At 37.4% G+C, this 19,514-nt stretch overlaps 1 protein-coding gene across 1 annotated transcript in view; it reads left to right on the forward strand.

The window, feature by feature from the left end:
* The window catches only part of LOC119416019 (neural-cadherin), a 141,690-nt gene that overhangs the window by 78,828 nt on the left and 43,348 nt on the right, over nt 1-19,514 (forward strand). Inside the window, exons 8-15 of the mRNA XM_037683188.1 lie at nt 876-1,048; nt 4,033-4,201; nt 4,794-4,964; nt 6,357-6,529; nt 13,731-13,898; nt 16,867-17,116; nt 17,614-17,741; nt 18,153-18,339. Coding sequence (XP_037539116.1) covers nt 876-1,048; nt 4,033-4,201; nt 4,794-4,964; nt 6,357-6,529; nt 13,731-13,898; nt 16,867-17,116; nt 17,614-17,741; nt 18,153-18,339 — 1,419 coding nt within the window. The remainder of the gene's footprint in view (nt 1-875; nt 1,049-4,032; nt 4,202-4,793; nt 4,965-6,356; nt 6,530-13,730; nt 13,899-16,866; nt 17,117-17,613; nt 17,742-18,152; nt 18,340-19,514) is intronic.

Genomic DNA, 19,514 nt, shown 5'->3' on the forward strand with positions numbered 1-19,514 from the left:
CTAGTGTCCCATTTGTAAACAAGGTTGACATTCAAGTTGAGAGAATTACTGTGCACAGCATCATACTGTAGTGCTGCAGCACTGCCAGTGTTGTGCATTGTCATTAGGGCTCAGGCCCTTCATTGTTTGGCGAGCAGTTGGAATTACAAGATGCATTGAAGAGGGTAGAATTAGACCCTCACATCTGTGTTGATCAGAACACTGCATTGTTTTTAATCAAGTGCATTGAAAGGAATGAATAGAACCCTAACAGGAAAATTAGAGACAAAACAAAAGACATCCCATGCTTTCACTTCAATGGCTCTCCTCCACATCACAGGCTGCTCGCTCGTCCTGCAACCTCTGATGTTTTTGTGTTCCTGTTGACAAGAAAGATGTTGACTCAGATGCACCATCTTTTTATCCAACCTTTTATCTTGACTGGTACATGAAAGGAGACAGAGGGGGCCAGGAGGAACAGCTAATAGGCATCTGCTGAGCTAGGTTAACTTGTAACCAGACTGTCTTCGCTACTTCATGTTTTCACTAAAGTGCTTGAGCTGCGTGGGCATTTCTGAGGAAAAGCATGTAGTTATTAGATCAGAAACGTGACAAAATCATAGCTGTGAAATTGGTTTTTGATGTAGCCTGCATATCTGATTTTGATCTTTTTGGGCTCTTTTGTGAAGGTAAATTTCCATCACTCACTCACTTCAGGCTTCAAGAACATGCAGTGTGCATTTTCGGCTATGTTTTATTGACAGCTGATTCTTCACTGTGCAAAGCCACTGTGGCAATAACATCCTACTTAATGTCTAATGGAATGGGCATGCATGCTTTATTAAGATACACCCTGTTTTATAATGTGTGTATTAATGGCTTGGAGCTCTTTGTAGGGTTGATCCGTCTCCGCTCCACCACGCTGCCCAAGCTTCAGGGCTTGGAGTATGTCCTGAATGTAACAGCCACAGATGACAACGCATCAGGTGGGCCGCACCCACTCACCTCCACTGCCCGAGTCATCGTTGGAGTTGATGATGTGAACAACAACAAACCAATTTTTGAAGAGGTTAGAATCTTGCTTAAAATGTAACACTTTGGGATGTCTTAGTTGCACAAATTTCAACCAGCTGTTTTTTTTTATTTTTGCTTCTATAGGAACATTTGTGCTGCAACCATTTAAAAAAATCCAGCAGTCACTACACAACAAATGTAAATTTTAGTTTGTTTTTGTGTTGTGCAAACTAGCTGTTCACTTTAACATACATATGACATAGAGACAGAGTGAAATTTTGTTCCAACAAGAATGTTTGAATGTAGTTTCCATATTGTCAACCTTCTTTAAATATTAATTTTTCTTGTTTTTTTTTTACAAGTCTTTTGCAATAAACTACTTTTACATACATTGTACTATTTTAACTTGTTCAAGTTCAAGTATCTTTATTATCCCCGAGGGGCAATTAGTTTCACTGTCAGTAGGTATAAAATATCCATACTACACAGGCCATTAAGGCATTAAATTAAAAATACAGACGTCATCAGTGTTCATTGAGAAACCTGATCACTAAAGGAATTAATTAGTTTTTCAGTCTGTTTGTTCTACATCTGGGCAGCAGATACCTGCATACAGATGGAAGCAACCTGAACTCACCATGGAGTGGATGATCAGGATCTGCCAGAATCTGCCTGGCCTTGTTCACTGACCTCACCTTGTGTAGGTCAGTGAGGTTCTGTAGAGCTATGCCAGCAGTTTTGCTGCACATCCTGACAATCCCCAAGAGTTTGTTCCTGTTTTTGCATGTCAAAAGTCCAAACCAACAGATGAAGGTGAAAGTGAAAAGAGACTCAATAAATTATTTATTGAATGATTATTATTATTTATTGAAATTAATAACTATTCATATCAAGTTCAAGTATCTTTATTGTCATTCGCATCCCATGTGGTACATGAGGTGGAACGAAATTGTGTACTCAAGGTCCCAGTTATACCCAAAAATAGCAAAAATATAAAGTATAAAAAGAAACAGTATACAAGGATTTAAGATAAACACCAAAATATACGCTAAACAATATGCTAAAAGATCTAAGATATACTCTAAACACTAATAATGTAAAATAATATGGTATATATTAAATAGCAGCCCGAACATGAGCCTGTAGTAAATAGATGGGTATGAATAAATACAAAGCACATCAGCATGAGATCAGCAGCATAGATAATCAGCAGCAATATTGTAAAACATTCAGCTTATTCAAGAGTTGGATGCCATGACTTTTTCTTTTGGTAAATTTGATAAATTTCTTAATATTACATTTTGTTTATTTCTTTTTTTTTTACCTTAGACATGCCCTGAGACGTTTTAAGTTTATTCAACCACATTCTACTCTTTGAAATTGGCTGCAGCAAATCTTTTCTTCTTACGATCATTTTGAAGCTTTAACTAGCCTTTTGCAACATTTAGGTTTTAGCTACCATTTTACTCCTTTTCGCTTTTACCTAGCCTTTTGCTACTTTTAGCTATCAGCTGCTGTTTAGTTTAGTTTAGCTTTGAATTAGTGCTCTGCTTCTTTTAGCTTTACCATCAAAATTGCAGCTTCTTTAACAAATTTCAGCGGTCATTCAGCACTCAGCTATCACACTGCATTTTGGCAGAAAATTAATCTTCTCTAGTTGTTTTTGTGAACATAAGTCGTTCATGATCAGAATAAGATGTTTTACTTTTCTAAAAACAATGGATTTGTTATTCATCTGAAAACATGTCTCCCACCATGTCAGGTAGCATCACTTTGTGAGAGACAGGCTGTGTTATATGTCATGATCCTTTTATTTTTTAACATTTTTTAAACATTTTTTTAACATTTTTCAACATTTATAGTCTCTCCTAACTCACAAATATTGTGTCTGTGGCTAAATAAGGTATAAAAGCAATGTTCTTCCACTGTAATTTTCTCATGTGCTGCTGTACTGTAATTCTACCATCCTCAGTCATTGTTCCTTGTTACTTCTTGTTCATGCTGCTGCAACATTTTCAAAGAAAGACAGAGATTATATGAATATGCCAATTGCAGAATGATAAAACGACCGCGCTTTATGTTAGCGATCATTATCATCCTGTTTTTCCTCATCAGTTTCATCCTCTCAGTGAACTCCAGTCTCTCTTCTTTGTAACTCCCCTTCTTCTCAGCAGATCTTATATTCTTGGCATTCTCATATCCCTGCCCTTTATCTCTCTGTCTGTTTTCCCAGGAGTTCCGATTAGCCTGCACACCCGCTCTATCTTTAGGCACTCCACTGGGATTTCAATTATTTTATGAATAAAAGTGCAATATCATCACAACATTCTACACCTGTTTAATGAACTTCCTTCTTAATGAGGAATGACTTGACACTCTGTGGTTGTGCAGTGCTGAAACTCCTGACGTCTGCTGGGCAGTCTGGGAAGGCTTTATACTTTTGTAAATATCAAGGCACAGCTCAGAACCTCAGGGTCTGACTTGCTGCTTTATATTACGTGATTTTTGTGAACAACTACCTAAAAGTTATACACTCTGCACCATCCTGTTACGTGAACTTGTGCATTATTTCTCCTCCTTGTGCTTCTTGATCCATCTCTGTCTCACTCGTGCTCCACTTCACTGATTTATTGTTTTTTTTTCTTTTCATGGTCATTTTGTTGAAAAAGTAGCTTGCATATTTATTAAACTGCAAAAATGAAAGACTCCAGCGAGATGTTCTTAATCTGGGGCATATATTCATCGGGGGAATGGATTGTATTATTTGCTAAAACAAATCTAATAGCTGTTTTCCCTTTAAAAGAAATCACTGCACGTGTTTTCATTTTCATATGTAGTGGGTTACTGAGTCTGTAACTGTTGCATTGCGCTGATATACTCTACGTCCCTGTGTAGTGTGTGTTCTGACCTTCAACTTAATGAATTTATTTCCTTTGATCCGTGTTTTCTCATTATTGTAACACATTTAGACAATGCATGTAAAGATTCATGCCTTGTATTTATTTGTCTTTTCATTTTTGTGCCCCTTCTTTATCTCAGTGCCAGCAGTATCGTGAGCAGGCTTCAGTGCTGGAGAACCAGCCGGCGGGGACTTTTGTGTTGCAAGTGCATGCGGTGGATGCAGATGAGGGAGCAAATGGAAAAGTCAAATATGGCCTAATGCACAGAGACAGCGCCATGCCCGCCTTCAGAATCCATCCAGATTCAGGTAGAGAAGTCACAGATTGTTAGGGGCAATATAAGACTCAATTATACATAAAACACAGGGTCTTCTGTAGAGGGACTGGGCTGTACATTAATGGTAGTTGACATTTCTGGTAAGTATTTTAATACAAAATGTTACACAAGAGGAGATATAGATTTGAGATAGAATGTTCACAGTGGTCACATTAAACCAGAAATTCACAAGAATAAAGGCCAAAATCTTTAAACTTTACTACAATACATTAAAACTAAAAAGCCTCCAGTATAGGAAAATTATTGTAAATAAAGGGAAATGCAAAGAAAGAAGCTGTTCTGAAATCTTAATATGTTGTTCTGTCAGTCATTTTTTTTTCAAGCTCTAGCTTCTTCATCTCAAGATTTAATAGCAAAGTCACTGCACTTCAAAGGAATGCACACATTGCTCTGAATAAAATTATAATTGTTTACTTGTCTTCATTTATGGATTGATGGATGAATGGACTTAGTTGGGAGAATTGGAAAATTGCTGAATGGATGAATGAATTTATAATCAGTCATGGGTGTCTGTTTGGCGAGGGTTGATGAAGAAGCTTGACGATGGTTCTGACTTCTTGCAGGAGTGATCGTAGCAGCCAGGCGCTTTGACAGGGAACGTCAAAGAGAGTACTCAATTACAGTAACGGCCACTGATTGGGCTGAGGAGCCCCTCATCGGTATCTGTCAGCTCACTGTCCAGATACTGGATCAGAATGATAACAGCCCCAAGTTTGAGAATTTGCGCTATGAGTGTAAGTATTGCACGCATATTTATCTATCAAGTAAAACTGATAGCAAAGCACAGGCAAAGACACCAAACCAAATTGTAAACAAAGAAAAAATTACATATGAAGGGTATTTCACCATGTTTTCATTTGATTTAATTGATTCGTTTAACTTAAAAACTTCAAATTAGGCTTTAGACTTGTTTATACTTAAAGAGAGAGGATATTTATTGCTTTACTGTTGCGAAGTGTATTCTTTTTTGCTCATCATTTCTTACTAAAACATCTGTGTTTACTAAAACGGAGGTTAAAAACATCGTTGTATCAAAGTTCATGCTCAATAATCCAGGTAAAAAATCCACCAAAGTTCTGTCAGGACATCTGGACGGTTTCTTTTTTTGTTGAAAGGTTTCATCTTTTATCTAAAGGACTTCATCGGTCCGAGGATCTACAACAAAAGTCCCATAAGTGGATTACTCACTTAGTGGGTTAACCATTTTTGTGGTGATAAGATGGTTTCTGGAGTCCGCCCTCTCCCCCATCGACTCAGCCCACTATGTGAGTAAGCCACTTATGGGACTGAGTTTGTTGTGACTCCTCAAACTGATGAAGTCCTTTGGATGAAGGACGAAACATTTCAACAACAACAAAAAAAGAAACCATCCAGATGACCTGACTTAACTTTGGTTAATTTTTTACCTGGATTATTGAACATGAACTTTGATGTTTTGAACCACTTTGGTCAAGGCTGCCTCAGAGGAGTAGACGGGGGAGAGCGCAGACCCCAGAAAACATCTTATCCCCATAAAACTGGTTGACCATGTGAGTAAGTCACTTATGGGACTGAGTTTATTGTGGCTTCTTGGACTGATGAAGTCTTTTGGATGAAAGACGAAACGTCTCAACAAAAAAGAAACCGACTGAACTTTGGATAGTTGTATATACATTTTTGAATACTTTAAACCTATTTCAGGCAATTTAGGGGCTGAGTCATTGACATGAGCTTCACATAAACCATTAATTTTTTTTAACCCTACATTAGGCTTTATAAAATTATACTCACTCTTTCCAAGCAGTAAACAGAGTATTAGTCCTTGTTGAGACCAAGAATTGCAAATGTAACAATGGTTTCATGATTATCAGTGGTTATGTCACAATGACCCAGAGAAAAACTACTTGCAGCCCAAATGTCCACCATTGTTATAATAACACATTCATCTGTGAAGAGGGCTGTTGTACAATTTTGAGCCTTAGAGAAAACTAGAGAAATATAAGGGTTATTATGCTCCTCTGAAAGAAAGATCCAGATCGTCAGACTGTAAAAGTGATATTTTACCAAATTTGTACCAAAAAAAAAAGTCCCCATTCTTGAGTCCTTTGCTATTTAATGAAGTAAATAACTCATTTTATCCTCTGTAGACTTCTTGAGAGAAGACACTTTGGTTGGTACCAGTTTCCTCCGTGTGGCGGCTCATGATGACGACTTTGGCACTAATGCTGCCATCACTTACTCCATGTCTCTGGAGCAGCCCGAGTACCTTCGGGTCAACCCTGTCACTGGATGGGTCTATGTTAACCAACCCATATCTCAGGTTAGTCAGCAGTTATTAACAGACTCTTTGTCAGTCAGCGCAAACACACACACACACAAACACTCTCCAGTAGCACCAGACTGTAGCCTGTGGGTCTGTGTCAACAAAGTTAATGAACAAGCCACATCAAAGTGCCTCCATCTGCAACTACCAATCTGCATTTTTCCTGCTCCCAGAGGTGCTGCATGTGGGGAATACCACAAATAAAAAAGATGGAAGAAAACAGATTTGAGCTAAACAAAGATTTATGATGCCTTTTAACATTCTAAAATTCCTCTGGTTATATTTGATTGTTACTATACAATTCTGCTACAAAAGACTATAATTTAAAATAGCATAATGACCCTCTAGCCAGTAGATGATGGCTACTACAATACATGGCTCACATTTTTCAAAAGCCTGTTGTTACACACAGCAGTCTTTCCCCTTTCAGATTATTCTGCTTTGGTGTTTTGTATTTCACTGTTATCACCTGCAGCCAACGTGATAATGTTTTTGTCCCTGTCTGTGTGTGTGTGTGCATGTGTGCTCTCAGTGTTAACAAAATTTAAATAATTAAATAACCTTATGAATTACTACTATTATCTATTTGAAATGATTGTGTCTGCCTGATAACCAAATATCTCACGAACAACTCAATGGGTTTTGATGAGACTCAAAGAAATCAATCATTGAATATACTTCTACAACTGATCAACTTTTGAAGTCAACCCAAAAAAAGTTTAAAAAAAAAAAACAATAAAAGGACTTATATTCTGTAGTTGAAGACATTCCACTTCCCATAAGTGAGGATTTCTTAGTTCAAAGAGTTTGGGGAATGTGGGGTGCTAAGCTTTTTTAAACAGCATTGTAGGTTTAAAAAGTAGAAATATGAGATCTCCTCTGGTTGAAGTGTTTTTTTTTTTTTTTTTTTTTTAATACTTATGCTTGACATGTTGGTGCACAGCTGAGTCTTGTTCTGAGGAGCTGGCTCTCCTGTGATGAGCCATGTGTCTGTGGGGAGGCCGTTTAGTTTCTCCATGGCTCAGCACAGGAGAGCCAGCTCTTCAGGACAACCTCTCCACAGACACACTACATTTACTGTGTCCTGTTAGAGGTGTTGAACTCAGTTACCAAAATGAGCCAAAATTCAGTAATGACAGAATGATCCAACCATCTTTCTGCTTTCAAAGTTAGCCAGCTGGCAAGGGAAGTCTATACTAAATGATACAGTTATCTTTTTTTAATAAAGAAAAAAAAATTGAACAGATACAATTTTTTACATTTAAATTATCATCTTGAAGGATTAGATTTGGCTCGCGGCTCTTGAGTTTGACATGTGTAAACCATTGTGGAGTCAACCCAAATCAGGATGGCTGCCACAAACACTTACTGATATTCAGCTAAAATCTGGAGTGGTAGTTGCTGATGGTCGCCCCCTACACAAACTTTAAGCCCCCTACATTGAACATATTTGCTTCAAACCTTGAGATTGACTGCCTGTTAGCAAAATATCTCAAGTATCACTGGTACACTTTTAGAGAAGCTCTCTAAACACAATCATTGAATGTACATCTACAACTTGTTAACTCAAATCAAGATAGATGTCATAGCTGCCATAGTTTAGCAACACAAAATCAACTATAATTCAGTCAATTTGACTAATATTGAACTAGAACCTGGTGTGTTAGTAACTGAGACTCGTTCTCAACTAATTCTATGAGTACACATCTCACAAGTTCTCATCATATTGCTGGAGAATGGGTATTTTATCGTTTGCAGGGTTTGACCAAAACAGCTATACCAGGGGTGCCCAATGTGTCGATCGCGATCTACCAGTCAATCGCAAAGGCATTATGGGTAGATTGCATGGCATAAAAAAAATAGATGCCAGCCTATCATCCATCCTCATTATGAAATGTGTCACTTGATTGACATACAGGGCAGTCAGTCACAGCCCTCATTCTCTCAAACCATGTCTCAGAGTGGATATTTTCAGGGGAAATATTTATATGTATCCATATTTACTCCACCCCATGAAATTTGCCATGTGTGAAGTCGCACATGTGCACTACAGGTAGCTGCAGTCAAAAGTAAATCGCACATGTGCACTACAGGGAGCTGCAGTCAAAAGTTTTTCTGCACTAACAACACTTATAATGAATGAGAGCAGAGTGTTTTTTTGTGTGTTACTCATCCTTTTTCAGCATGAAGGAGCAAAATTAATAAAATCCAGTTCCAAAGAGAAGTTAGTGTATTCACCAGTTTGGACGAAACTGTGATCATGCAGACCCCGCATGCACAATGAATGCAGCTGAGTCATCAGGGTTGCCAAATAAATTTAAAATGTCTTAGTTACTCCCTTCCTTTTCTGTGCACATTTTCAGCAAACACAACACACACCTCATCTTAGAATATCTTTACTCAGCACATATGACAGTATAGGACAAAATAGTAACAGTTTAAAGCGACAGTACTATAGTTCATAATTTATTATCTGGCAACTCGACTGACATGGAAAATACAGCGTTTTTTGTGTAAACCTGCTCTTTTTTTGTTTACTACCCCCAATAAACATTGATAAAACACTAAAATTTCCAGAGGTTGTTCTTGTGTAAACGGCACTTTATAGTAAGTAGATCACTTTGACTTGGTCATTTTAAAAGTAGCTCGCATGTTTAAAAAATCTTTGCACCCCTGAGCTATATACTGTAACTCCAACTTTTCTCAGCATGAGAGACTTTTTATTTAAATGTTTGGCATGAAAGGGAGTGGGAGAAATGCATTCCTTCAAGTAATGTTAGGACTTTAATTTTATTTTATAATCATCTTACTTTACGTCAGTAAATCTTACAGCATTTTGTTTTGCTTCTATATTAGTATTTTCAGTATAAAGGCTGTGATATTGCCCTTCCCTCCCTATTGTTTGTCCACCAACGTGTGAACACAGCTCTGTCGGGTCAGTGATGCAACACATTCTGTTTAAATTTTTATAAGTATATTGTTGACTTTTTATGGCCTATCACCACTCTTCTTGTTCTTTGTTCTTCAGGTATTCAAACAGTTTTTTTTTTGGTACGCTCTTACTTTTGGAGTGTGCGGTTGTTTATTATTTATCATACTTTTCAGTGCAATAGTATCAGAAGCCCAGGACAATGTTGATTTTATGAATTCACCACTACCATCATCCATCCATTATCTTTACCCACTTCTTTCTTTTCGGTTTGTGGGGGTCACCAGTGCACATTTCCAGCTGCACAGAGAGAACAAACCACCTGAAGGGTCCCCAGCTGGGATTCGATCCTGTGACCTTCTCGCTGAGAGGCAGCAGCTCTACCAACTGAGCCACAGCGTCATGCAAAATTTAAAGATTTAAGCCCAAAAACCTCACCAACCAGTGGTGCTGCATTATTTAGGAGTATTTCAGAAGCTATTTGAATCATCCTATCTTTGTGCTGCTGATAAATTATAAAATCATTTCATTAAAAGTTGAATGTTGAGGCTTAACTGAGACAACGCTCTGTTTTGACTTTCTCAACAGTGTATGGTTACAATTTTATCAGAATTAGAACTAGAATTTCACACACTTAAACATAAAGCCACAGTTCCCAGTCTAGTATTTCCATGGAATGCGGGTGACATAGGCCACTAAACAAAGGCAGATTTTCTTTATGTGCTACTGTAAAAGGAGCCAGAGCCCGGCTCACAAAGTGTCAGAATGTTGTACAGTAGCTACAGCTCCACAGCAAATTAACTGGAAAGGAAAGGAAAAGGTTGGCGTGACTGAATCCAAAGCACTTCATGAATATGTTCCGAGTGAGATAAAAACTATTACTGCAAATTTAATCCTGAACCTTTGTTGCCAAAGCCGGGCAGACATTCATTTAGTTTTTAAAAAGGAGCAGCTCCTGGGTCCACAGTGAAAAGCACAGATTGCAATCTTTGTTCTGTGGTTTTAAGGTTTGCAAGAGTTGTTCACAAATACTAATTGAGCCATCCCAGAAATAGTAAATGTAAGTTTGAAATTAAAGGAGATCCCTTTAAGCACATTAATTTGATATTTGTACTGAAAGTATAATGCATGTAATGACTGAACGTGACTGCTGAGTTATTATTTAGATTTTTTATTAATACTATCAGAGTGGTACAAATACACAATGTCATGGTGGATAGAATGACATGTTTGTATAAAGAAGTATCCATTGAATTTCTTCTCCTAGTTTGAATAAAACGTCAATGGTTCACATTGTTAAATTTACACATGCGCTCTCAAACACTCAAATGACTTGTGGATTTTGTTTTCTGAAAAAAGTTCAACACAGTTTAAGTCAAATATAACTTTATTTTTAACTGATTTAAGAAAACGAGTAACATATTTGTGAGACAATAAGGCGCACCGGATCAGAAGGTACATTAAGTGAAACAAAATAGTCAGATAAGTCAAACTTTATTCAACTCATTCACAATAACCACATAAAATTGGTTCAAGGTAAATAAGCACAACCAGAATAAACACATACCTGATTATAAGGCTCACTGTTGATTTTTAAGAAAGTTAAAGGATTTTAAGTGCACCCTATAGTCCGAAAAATACGGTAATTCTGTGACCTGAATGATAAATTAAAAACTGTTTAAAGGGTCATGCATGCTTCTATTTGAGCAGTTTTTGCCCTAAAATGTTTATTTTCACTGTAAATTGCATGACATTGCACCAGTTTTTTGAGGAATTATAGAATTGTTGAATTGGCTTACGCACAATTTTTATCTGACACCTGCACTCAAATGTTTAAAAAGTACAATAACGAAGTCAATTTAAACATACAAGTCTATTCATGAAGTTCTTATTGTAGCGCACAGTGAATATTCAAGTTTCCTCACAGCTACTGCTGCAACGCTAATGTTTGAACTCCACTTAAGAAAATGCTGCCCTCGTAGAAAATAAAATAAAATAAACGTTTTCTTATTTTAGGATGATGGTCTGACATTTTCAAAAAGTAGAAGTGTTTATTCCAATGCAACAAAAACATAAATATGTAATCAGTTACAATTACCCAATCAGTTGTAATCACACGCAGAGATCTGATTTATTGAATTTAAAGTCAGTATTTCTTAAAGTTATTCCAGTCACAAACTCCAGGAAGTGAGGACTAAGTTATGAGTAAGACCAAACGGATATAAAAGTTTTAATATTTTAAGAGTAACACTACTGTGGGTGATTCTACTGCCAGCAGAGTAATTGGTGTCACTTGAGAGTATTAGAATTGGTCAAAAGGGAGGAAATTTGACCAAAGGCTTAGACTTTCCAAGCAAGCAGGCTTAAACTTTGTATCAGGTTTGTCAGAGAATCAATGATCAATTAAAAATGTGTTCCTCAATGTGAAATAGCATGGAATTGGGATTTTGACACTTTGGGGAAATCTGGTGCATAAAGAGCGAGCTCAGAAAGGATGTGTGCAGATCCCAGGTTGCGCTGCATGAGAAACATAATGCCACCGTGACAACATAAATCACGTGGATTTGGGATTATAATTTAACGCAGTCTGATGCTACATTCAAAAAGGGGCATTAAACTGAGGACTACTCCAGCTGAGCAGAACAGTTGTCAGGTTCTTCAAGGATGAGCTCATCTCAGTTGGACAGAAAGACAGTGGACCTACGTCCAATGAGTCTTAACAAGTATTAACTTTTTTCAACTGTGCAGATGTCTTGATGCACAAATAAAGTTAAATATGTTCCTGATGAAGTTGCAACAGCATTTATGTATCACAATTGATATTTTTACCTTGTTGACTAAATCAGTGGTTCTCAAACTGGGATCCCTAGATCCCTGGGGGTTCGCGAGCTGGTGCTTGGGGGTCCGCAAACAACAGAAAAAATAAAATTTTACAAGCACGTAAATGCTCAACAGCCTGTTAAAATACACCAACATGCAGGAAATCACATTTACTGTACTTTTATCAAACTTTTCTGGGAGAGGACCCCCTGATCTCCCCTCTCACTGGTTTGCCCACTATTTGTGTTCCGGCATTGATCAGTTTACAAATGAATCCCTGTTACTTGGTATGACTACTGCTGTTATGATTCTATTCAGTTATCTGTAATAATTTGAAGAAGTGGTAATGGGGGCCGAGATGGAGGCAGGGCGGCCGACCTGGGACCTGAAAGTCCCAGGTTTGATCACCAGCCATTCCCACATGTCGTGGTGTCTCTGAGCAACACACTGAATCCCTAGTTGCTCCCCAGGTGCATACATAGCTGCCTACTGCCCCACCTGGGTGCTTCCCAGGTGTGATGGGCCAAATGCAGAGAACTCAGCCTCCCCACCATTACAGACATCCACACCTCCAGATGCAGGAAGAGGCCATCTGCATCATGAAGGACCCCACTCACCCAGCACACACACTTTTTGCCCCACTCTCCTCAGGAAGGAGGTTGAAGAACATTAAGTGTAGAACCACTAGACTGAGGAACAGCTTCTACCCTGAGGCTGTTAGACTCATGAATCTCTAACCAGAATAATCACTGTGAAAAATCACATCATGTTGCTGCTGATCTGTTTCATGTTGCTGCTGATCTGTTTGATGTTAATGTGTTCATTCATGCTCATCTGCTCACACAGACTCATGTACGTGCTGCTGTTTGGCATATTGTTTTTATTGTTTTTATACTAGTAGTGCTTAGTGTATTTTTAGTTAACACTTTTCTTAGTTCATATCTTAGAGCTTATTACTTATTACTGAACCTGTGTACACAATTTTGTTCCACCTCATGTACCTCATGTGATGCGACTGACAATAAAGAACATTGAATCCTTGAACTAATCTCTCCATTATATGGGAACATACAATGATGACAACACATAGCACTTTACAGTACATTTATTATGCTCGTTATGTGAATGTGTAAAGTTTTAAAGTGTTTTTTGATACTGTTCATTTTCTCAAAACTGTAATTTTTGGAAGTTGAAATTAAAATTGTGTTAATTAAGTGTGTCTTGAATGAAAAATACCCCATGTTTAAATGTATCAAAATTGTATTAGCACTATTAAAGAACAAGTCTTAAGTATTTATGTTACACAAATATTTCCATTGCATTAAAGAGACAAATTGAATAAAATTATTTAGTAAACATGAGGGTTGTGAGGGGTCCATGAACACAAAAAGTTTAAGAACCCCTAGACTAAATAATTTATCTGTGTTTTTCTTTTACTTTTGTTCACAGAGGACTTATATCACGCGGGACATTACAGCAACAGATGGAGGAAATCGCAGCACTTCTGTGGAGCTGGCAGTCACCATCACTAATGTGAAGAACCAGCCTCCACAGTGGGAAAAACAAAGCTACAACGTTGTCATACCAGAGAACTCTGCCAGGGACACACCCATAGTGGTACGACTGCTTGCTAAACTGTTATTGACTGGTACCATGCTGCTGTGCCTGATTTCCCTACTATTTGTAGTTGTTGTAAATGGATCAGTGGTTGTTTGCTTGCTGCTGAGTTTAGTGCAGAATATGAGGGTTATTTATACCTGGTCTTCTCCCAGCGTTCAAAACGCACTTCGAACATCGGTTCGTGCAGGAAAATGTGCAAATGTGTTAAAGTTTGATGCTGTAGGAGAAAGCTGACAAAGAATCTCGTGCTAAGCAAGTTTCACAACTTCAGGCAAATTAACTTTGTTCAAAAGGTTTTAGACGTGAAAAGTATGAAGGCATAAACCTGAGTGGTTATAAAAGCAGTTCTTTAAATCACTTTGAAAGAAGAGGTTACTTTAGGACAGAGAAGGCCAAGCTTTTTTTGCTGGATTCATCAGAAAATAAAATAAATGTGATTAAAATGTGATACAGGACTACAAACCACAAATACAATCAAATCCAGTTCTTGTGGATCACATGTAAAAACATTTTTTCCTGAGGGACTTTAAAGAAATCAATTTGGTAAAATGTGTTATGTACTTTCAATTCATGATTGCTGAGATCCTATTTTATGTCCAAGATGACTTTAGAGAAAAAACAACTCAAAAAAGGCTTTGTCCAAAGTTTGTAAAGCAAAAAAAGCCTAGCAGTCATCCTAAAGCTCGTCAGTTAACAAATTGCATCTCATTTGTTTTGCCAGATTAACTCTTTTACCAGCTTTTATGCTAAGCTAAGCTAATCGCCTCCGAGCTTTCGCTCACACTGAGATGACAGCGCTGTCGTTTGACTTCCGGCAGGAAGGCAAAAAAGCGCATTTACCAAAAATGTAATACTATTCCTTTAAGCACAGAATAATAACAGGTTTTAGTAGCTGAAAGCAGCTGAGTGTGAAACTATAACCCAGAAACAATTATCATGGCTGGCACAAGACTCAAAGCAGGAGAAATCCGCTAGTCTGACTTTAAAATGTAAAAAACACAACAAATATCACCTCAAGGTTTCTCATAATCATTTAATATTTTATTCATTTTATGTACAGAAATTTTAATAACACTGTCAAGACACACCAATCACACTTTTAACAAAATATATGCTCTAACTTTATTAAATAAATTTGTTGGAGTGTTTTTATTATAAGGCAAATATGAGAAACAAATACAATAACTATATCAAAAGATGTATGCCAGCCAATGAGGCACCTGGAGGGTTGATTGTAGTTTATATAGAGTGAATTTATTAATCGTACACATTTTATGAAAAATATTAATAAATATTCAACCATTAAAATGAACCTTTAAGAACAACAAAAAATAAATGTCTGGTAAAAACTAACATGACTACCTTTTCATCAGCTTGAGCACTCTAGTGCCCATAAACATATTTTTTTTGTCAAATTACTTTTCAAACACTTTATGTATACTGTGCTTATTTAATAGATCTACCATGTTAAATAATATTGCTCATTAGGGAAAACAGAATGTATTATCTGTGTTTCACAATGAGGGTTCTGTAACATGTACAAATATATATTATGTATTGAAGCCAATTTACTAAAGACAAAATAGAAGAAGAGTTATTATATTAAATTCACAATGTTTTATTCCTCAAAGTAATGAATAAACTGAGCTGGTCACGTCAATAAAACAAAGTAGTTTTGTCTCATAGATGTCAAAATTAAGACACCAATAAAGTGTTTTAATGTTATTAGATTAAGAAAATATTCTACTGGCACTCATAAATGTTAAAAGTGGTTAGAGTTTAATGCATAAGGTGCAAATGGCTGAAGTATACATGACTTCATCTTTCCAGTAAATTTTAGAATAATATGTCTAGACAATAAAACTGATAAAAGTCTTTAGTGTAAAATCTCCAAAGATGGTGTCTAAATGTTCAACAGCCCAAACAGTCTCACATCACTTTGCTTGAACATAGTTTTCAGATGTAAATGATTGTGATGTAATAGGCAGGTGGACTCGTAAATTCATAAAGGTAGACATGTTTAAATTATTAATATTCCGATGTTAAGTGTCTACATGAGCCTCACATTCTAAAATCCCTGTTTTCTAAATGTTCAGAATATCAGAAGAAGAAAAAGCTGCACAGTTGTTGATTCAGCTTTTGTTTTAGTTGATGAAAAAAGTATTTAACACTGGTGGATGCCAACAGTCTTATTAAGTTAATAGAGGTTAATTATTATTCTAACATTTATTGGGAGATAATTTATTTATTTTTTGTGTCAGCAGCAATGGTGATCTTAGTATTTGTTGTAACTGTCATCTGAAGAAAACTAAAGTCTCCAAACAGTATAGAGTGAACAATGTCTGGTGAACAAGACTGTGGTCAGTGACAGGACATGGAGAACTGATTCTGAATCTAATGATACAATCTGTGGTGTTAATGTCTTTTTGTTGGGTTCCAGTTGATGACTTTACTTCTGTAGACGTGATATGGTGTCCTCCGCTGTCTTCCTTTAAAGACACTTCCTGATTCTTCACTTGCCTGAAGTTATTGCATGAAGTTAACTCTATTCTCTATCAACTCTATGTCAACCCCTTTTGGTGCTCCTATTTCACATCTGTAAAATGTGGTTAGATGTTTTATGACGACTCTATATTGTAGAATTGTTAAAGTTTCAACAACTTATACTGCAAAATTACTTAGCAACCACTGGGGTATTTAATGAACAGGCATAAGATTGCTATTGATTTTCTCTGTAAACAAGAAAATAAGCACAGTTTCCAAACAAATTCTTTAAATCAAGAACATGATACGGTTTCACTCTGATTGAGACCATCAGCAAAATAGACTTAAACTTCAAGAACTGATTCTTGTTATTTTTTTTAATCTTTGCCTAGATTGCATTTGCTTATATTCTAATGTAGCATCCTTCGCTAATGATAACATAATTTTAAACAAAACAATAACAATATGGTTATCCCCTCAGACAATCAAGGCAACCTCTCAGCTGGGTGATCCAAGAGTCACCTACAACCTTGAGGATGGGCTGGTTCCTGAAACCAACATGCCAGTTCGTTTCTACCTGTCCCCAAACCGTGAAGACGGCTCAGCGTCCATCCTGGTGTCAGAGCCGCTGGACTACGAGACCACTCCTTTCTTCTCGCTCCGGGTCCGGGCACAGAATGTGGCTGCGGTGCCTCTCGCTGCTTTCACAAGAGTATACGTTAATATCACAGGTATATTTTGTAATTGTTTTGTTTACAGACATGTGACACAAATTAATTAGCATAACTCTATAATTAGATGATTACTATACTCTGAAGAAAACTTTTTAAAAGTATATACTCACTTTGGGTCTTGTATGATTAGTTTTCTGGTAATTAATGTCAAAATGTTTTCATTAATTATTTACGAAAGTTTAGACATCAGATACATACTTATATTTAGTTATGTTTATACCTGTCTTTTTTTTGTGCTGTATCTTAACTTAAAAACTAATCTATTAGTATCTGTTTTGACAAGCACATCAGTCTTCTTAAAGCATCCCTTGATAAACTAATTATCTTTTAGCTGCTGCTTGAAATGGAAAATTCTTGTCTAAACTGTGGAGTTTTTATTTCCTTTAAACAATCAAACTTTCATCGATTCCACTGTTATAGAAGCGTATATTCTAAATGAGTCAATAAGACATTAACTTCGCTATTTTGCAATTCGATCTCTCTTTTGTCTCGAGATGTCAACGACAATGTGCCATTTTTCACATCCTCAATCTACGAGGCCTCGGTAACAGAAGGGGCCCAGATTGGGACTTCAGTTCTCCAAGTGTCTGCCCATGACAAAGACCTGGGACTTAATGGAGAGGTTTGTGTTGATCTGTTTGTGTTCATGTTGTAGAAGAAAAAATAAGAAGAACAAGGAAATGACAAGATTTCAGAGAAATCCCTTCCACTAAGTCTCCATTGTGCAGTTTTCTTGTTAAACCATCCGTGTCTCACCAGAGGGAGCATTATGTAACACCGCATCACATCAAAATCCCTGGTGTGGGAGTTTTTGTTCCAGCCTTGTCAAAGAATTGTCAAGGTAGTCTTGAGAGCTGCTGCTATAAGCTTTCTGAATGATTGCGACAATATTGGTGGAGCAGAATGTATTGATTTGGTTTAATGAAGAAGTAGACATCTCACACATTCACATTCAGTTCCTTTAATTTCTAGTGGTTTTGCTGCTTGAATATATGCCATATAGTTTAATTTTAAAATGACCTTTGTTCCACAGATCGCTTACTCTCTGCTTAGCGACAGCAGTGGTGACCACAATTTCTTTCGAATCGACCCAAAAGATGGGATTATCTCCACAGAGGCTGTGTTTGACCGGGAGGCCCGTAGCTCCTACCTGCTGGAAGTTCAGTCAGAAGACGGCCAAGAATCAGCACGACCTGGCAAAAACAAGCAGCCCAACACTGGTTAGAAACTGGATGGATGAATGGATGGATGGATGAGATGGGATGGGATGAGATGGGATGGATGGGTTAGATTTATTTATCTTCCACTACTGAAAGGATTGGATGTACATTTACAACTGATTACCTTTGGAATGAACTAAATGACCTTCAAAACACAAAGTGGCTTTAATCAGTTTAACATATTTTGACTCAAAATTCTGGCCAATAACAGATTGTGCAAAATATTTAATTAAAATTTCACCATTTGTAGTCAACTCTGACTGTTGAATTTTTTCCCTCATGAACCTTTAGACAAATAAAAACAAAAAAAAATTCCAGGAAATTACCAGTTGACAGTATTCCCTCGTTTATTGCGGGTGTAAAGCCCCCAGTATACTGCCGCGTACGTACGTACGCAGAGGTACAAGTGTACCCCCCAGGGCATGTCCGTGCAAAGCTCCAATTTTTACGACCGCATACGCGTACGCGGTGTCGCACAATAAACTGCCCAGTGACGGACTGTTTTATATGCGACACCAATGTATTAAATTCCCCTTCTTCATCTCTGATCTTGCCTTTTCTTTTGTTTTTTTTTGCCAAGAGGCAAGTGATCTCTTCCTCCTCCACCTTATGTCGAAGCAAATTCCTAGTTTGTGAACCTCGTTCATTGACATGGCAATAATAAACTGATTCTGATTCTGATTCTGATGCAATGACTTAAATGGTGAGAAATGAAGGAATTTGTCATGAACGAATTAAACTCAGGTCCAGCGTGGCTGCGGGAGGGTCTGGAGATTGCCTGGTGGGCTGGTCTGATGTGTGGGCTGTAGAGCCAGCGCTCCATGTTTTTTTATTTTTTTTTAGATCTTTTTTATTAACAACATATAAACACAGAACATCACTGTGGCTGAGGCTGCCAGCGCTCGCTTTTTTCTTTTTTCCGACCTGTCAATCAATCCAGTAGGCGTGTCAGCAAATGACCAATCGGCGACCTCAATTTGTCCCGAAGGTTAACTCCCCTTGTCTGTGAAGCTGCTCTGCAGCTGCTCGGGGTGTACGCTGGAGTATGAAGTCTGAACCCTCTGAGTACAGTACACGCGTACGTAAGCGGGAATGGATGTACGCGGCAGTATACTGGAGGCTTAAGGTTCCGACAGCCCCTCCCCTGCAGTAAATGAAATTCCACAAAGTAGCGA

The sequence above is a fragment of the Nematolebias whitei genome, chromosome 10 (assembly GCF_014905685.2).
Source record: "Nematolebias whitei isolate Nwh7 chromosome 10, NemWhi1, whole genome shotgun sequence".
Lineage (NCBI taxonomy): Eukaryota > Metazoa > Chordata > Actinopteri > Cyprinodontiformes > Rivulidae > Nematolebias > Nematolebias whitei.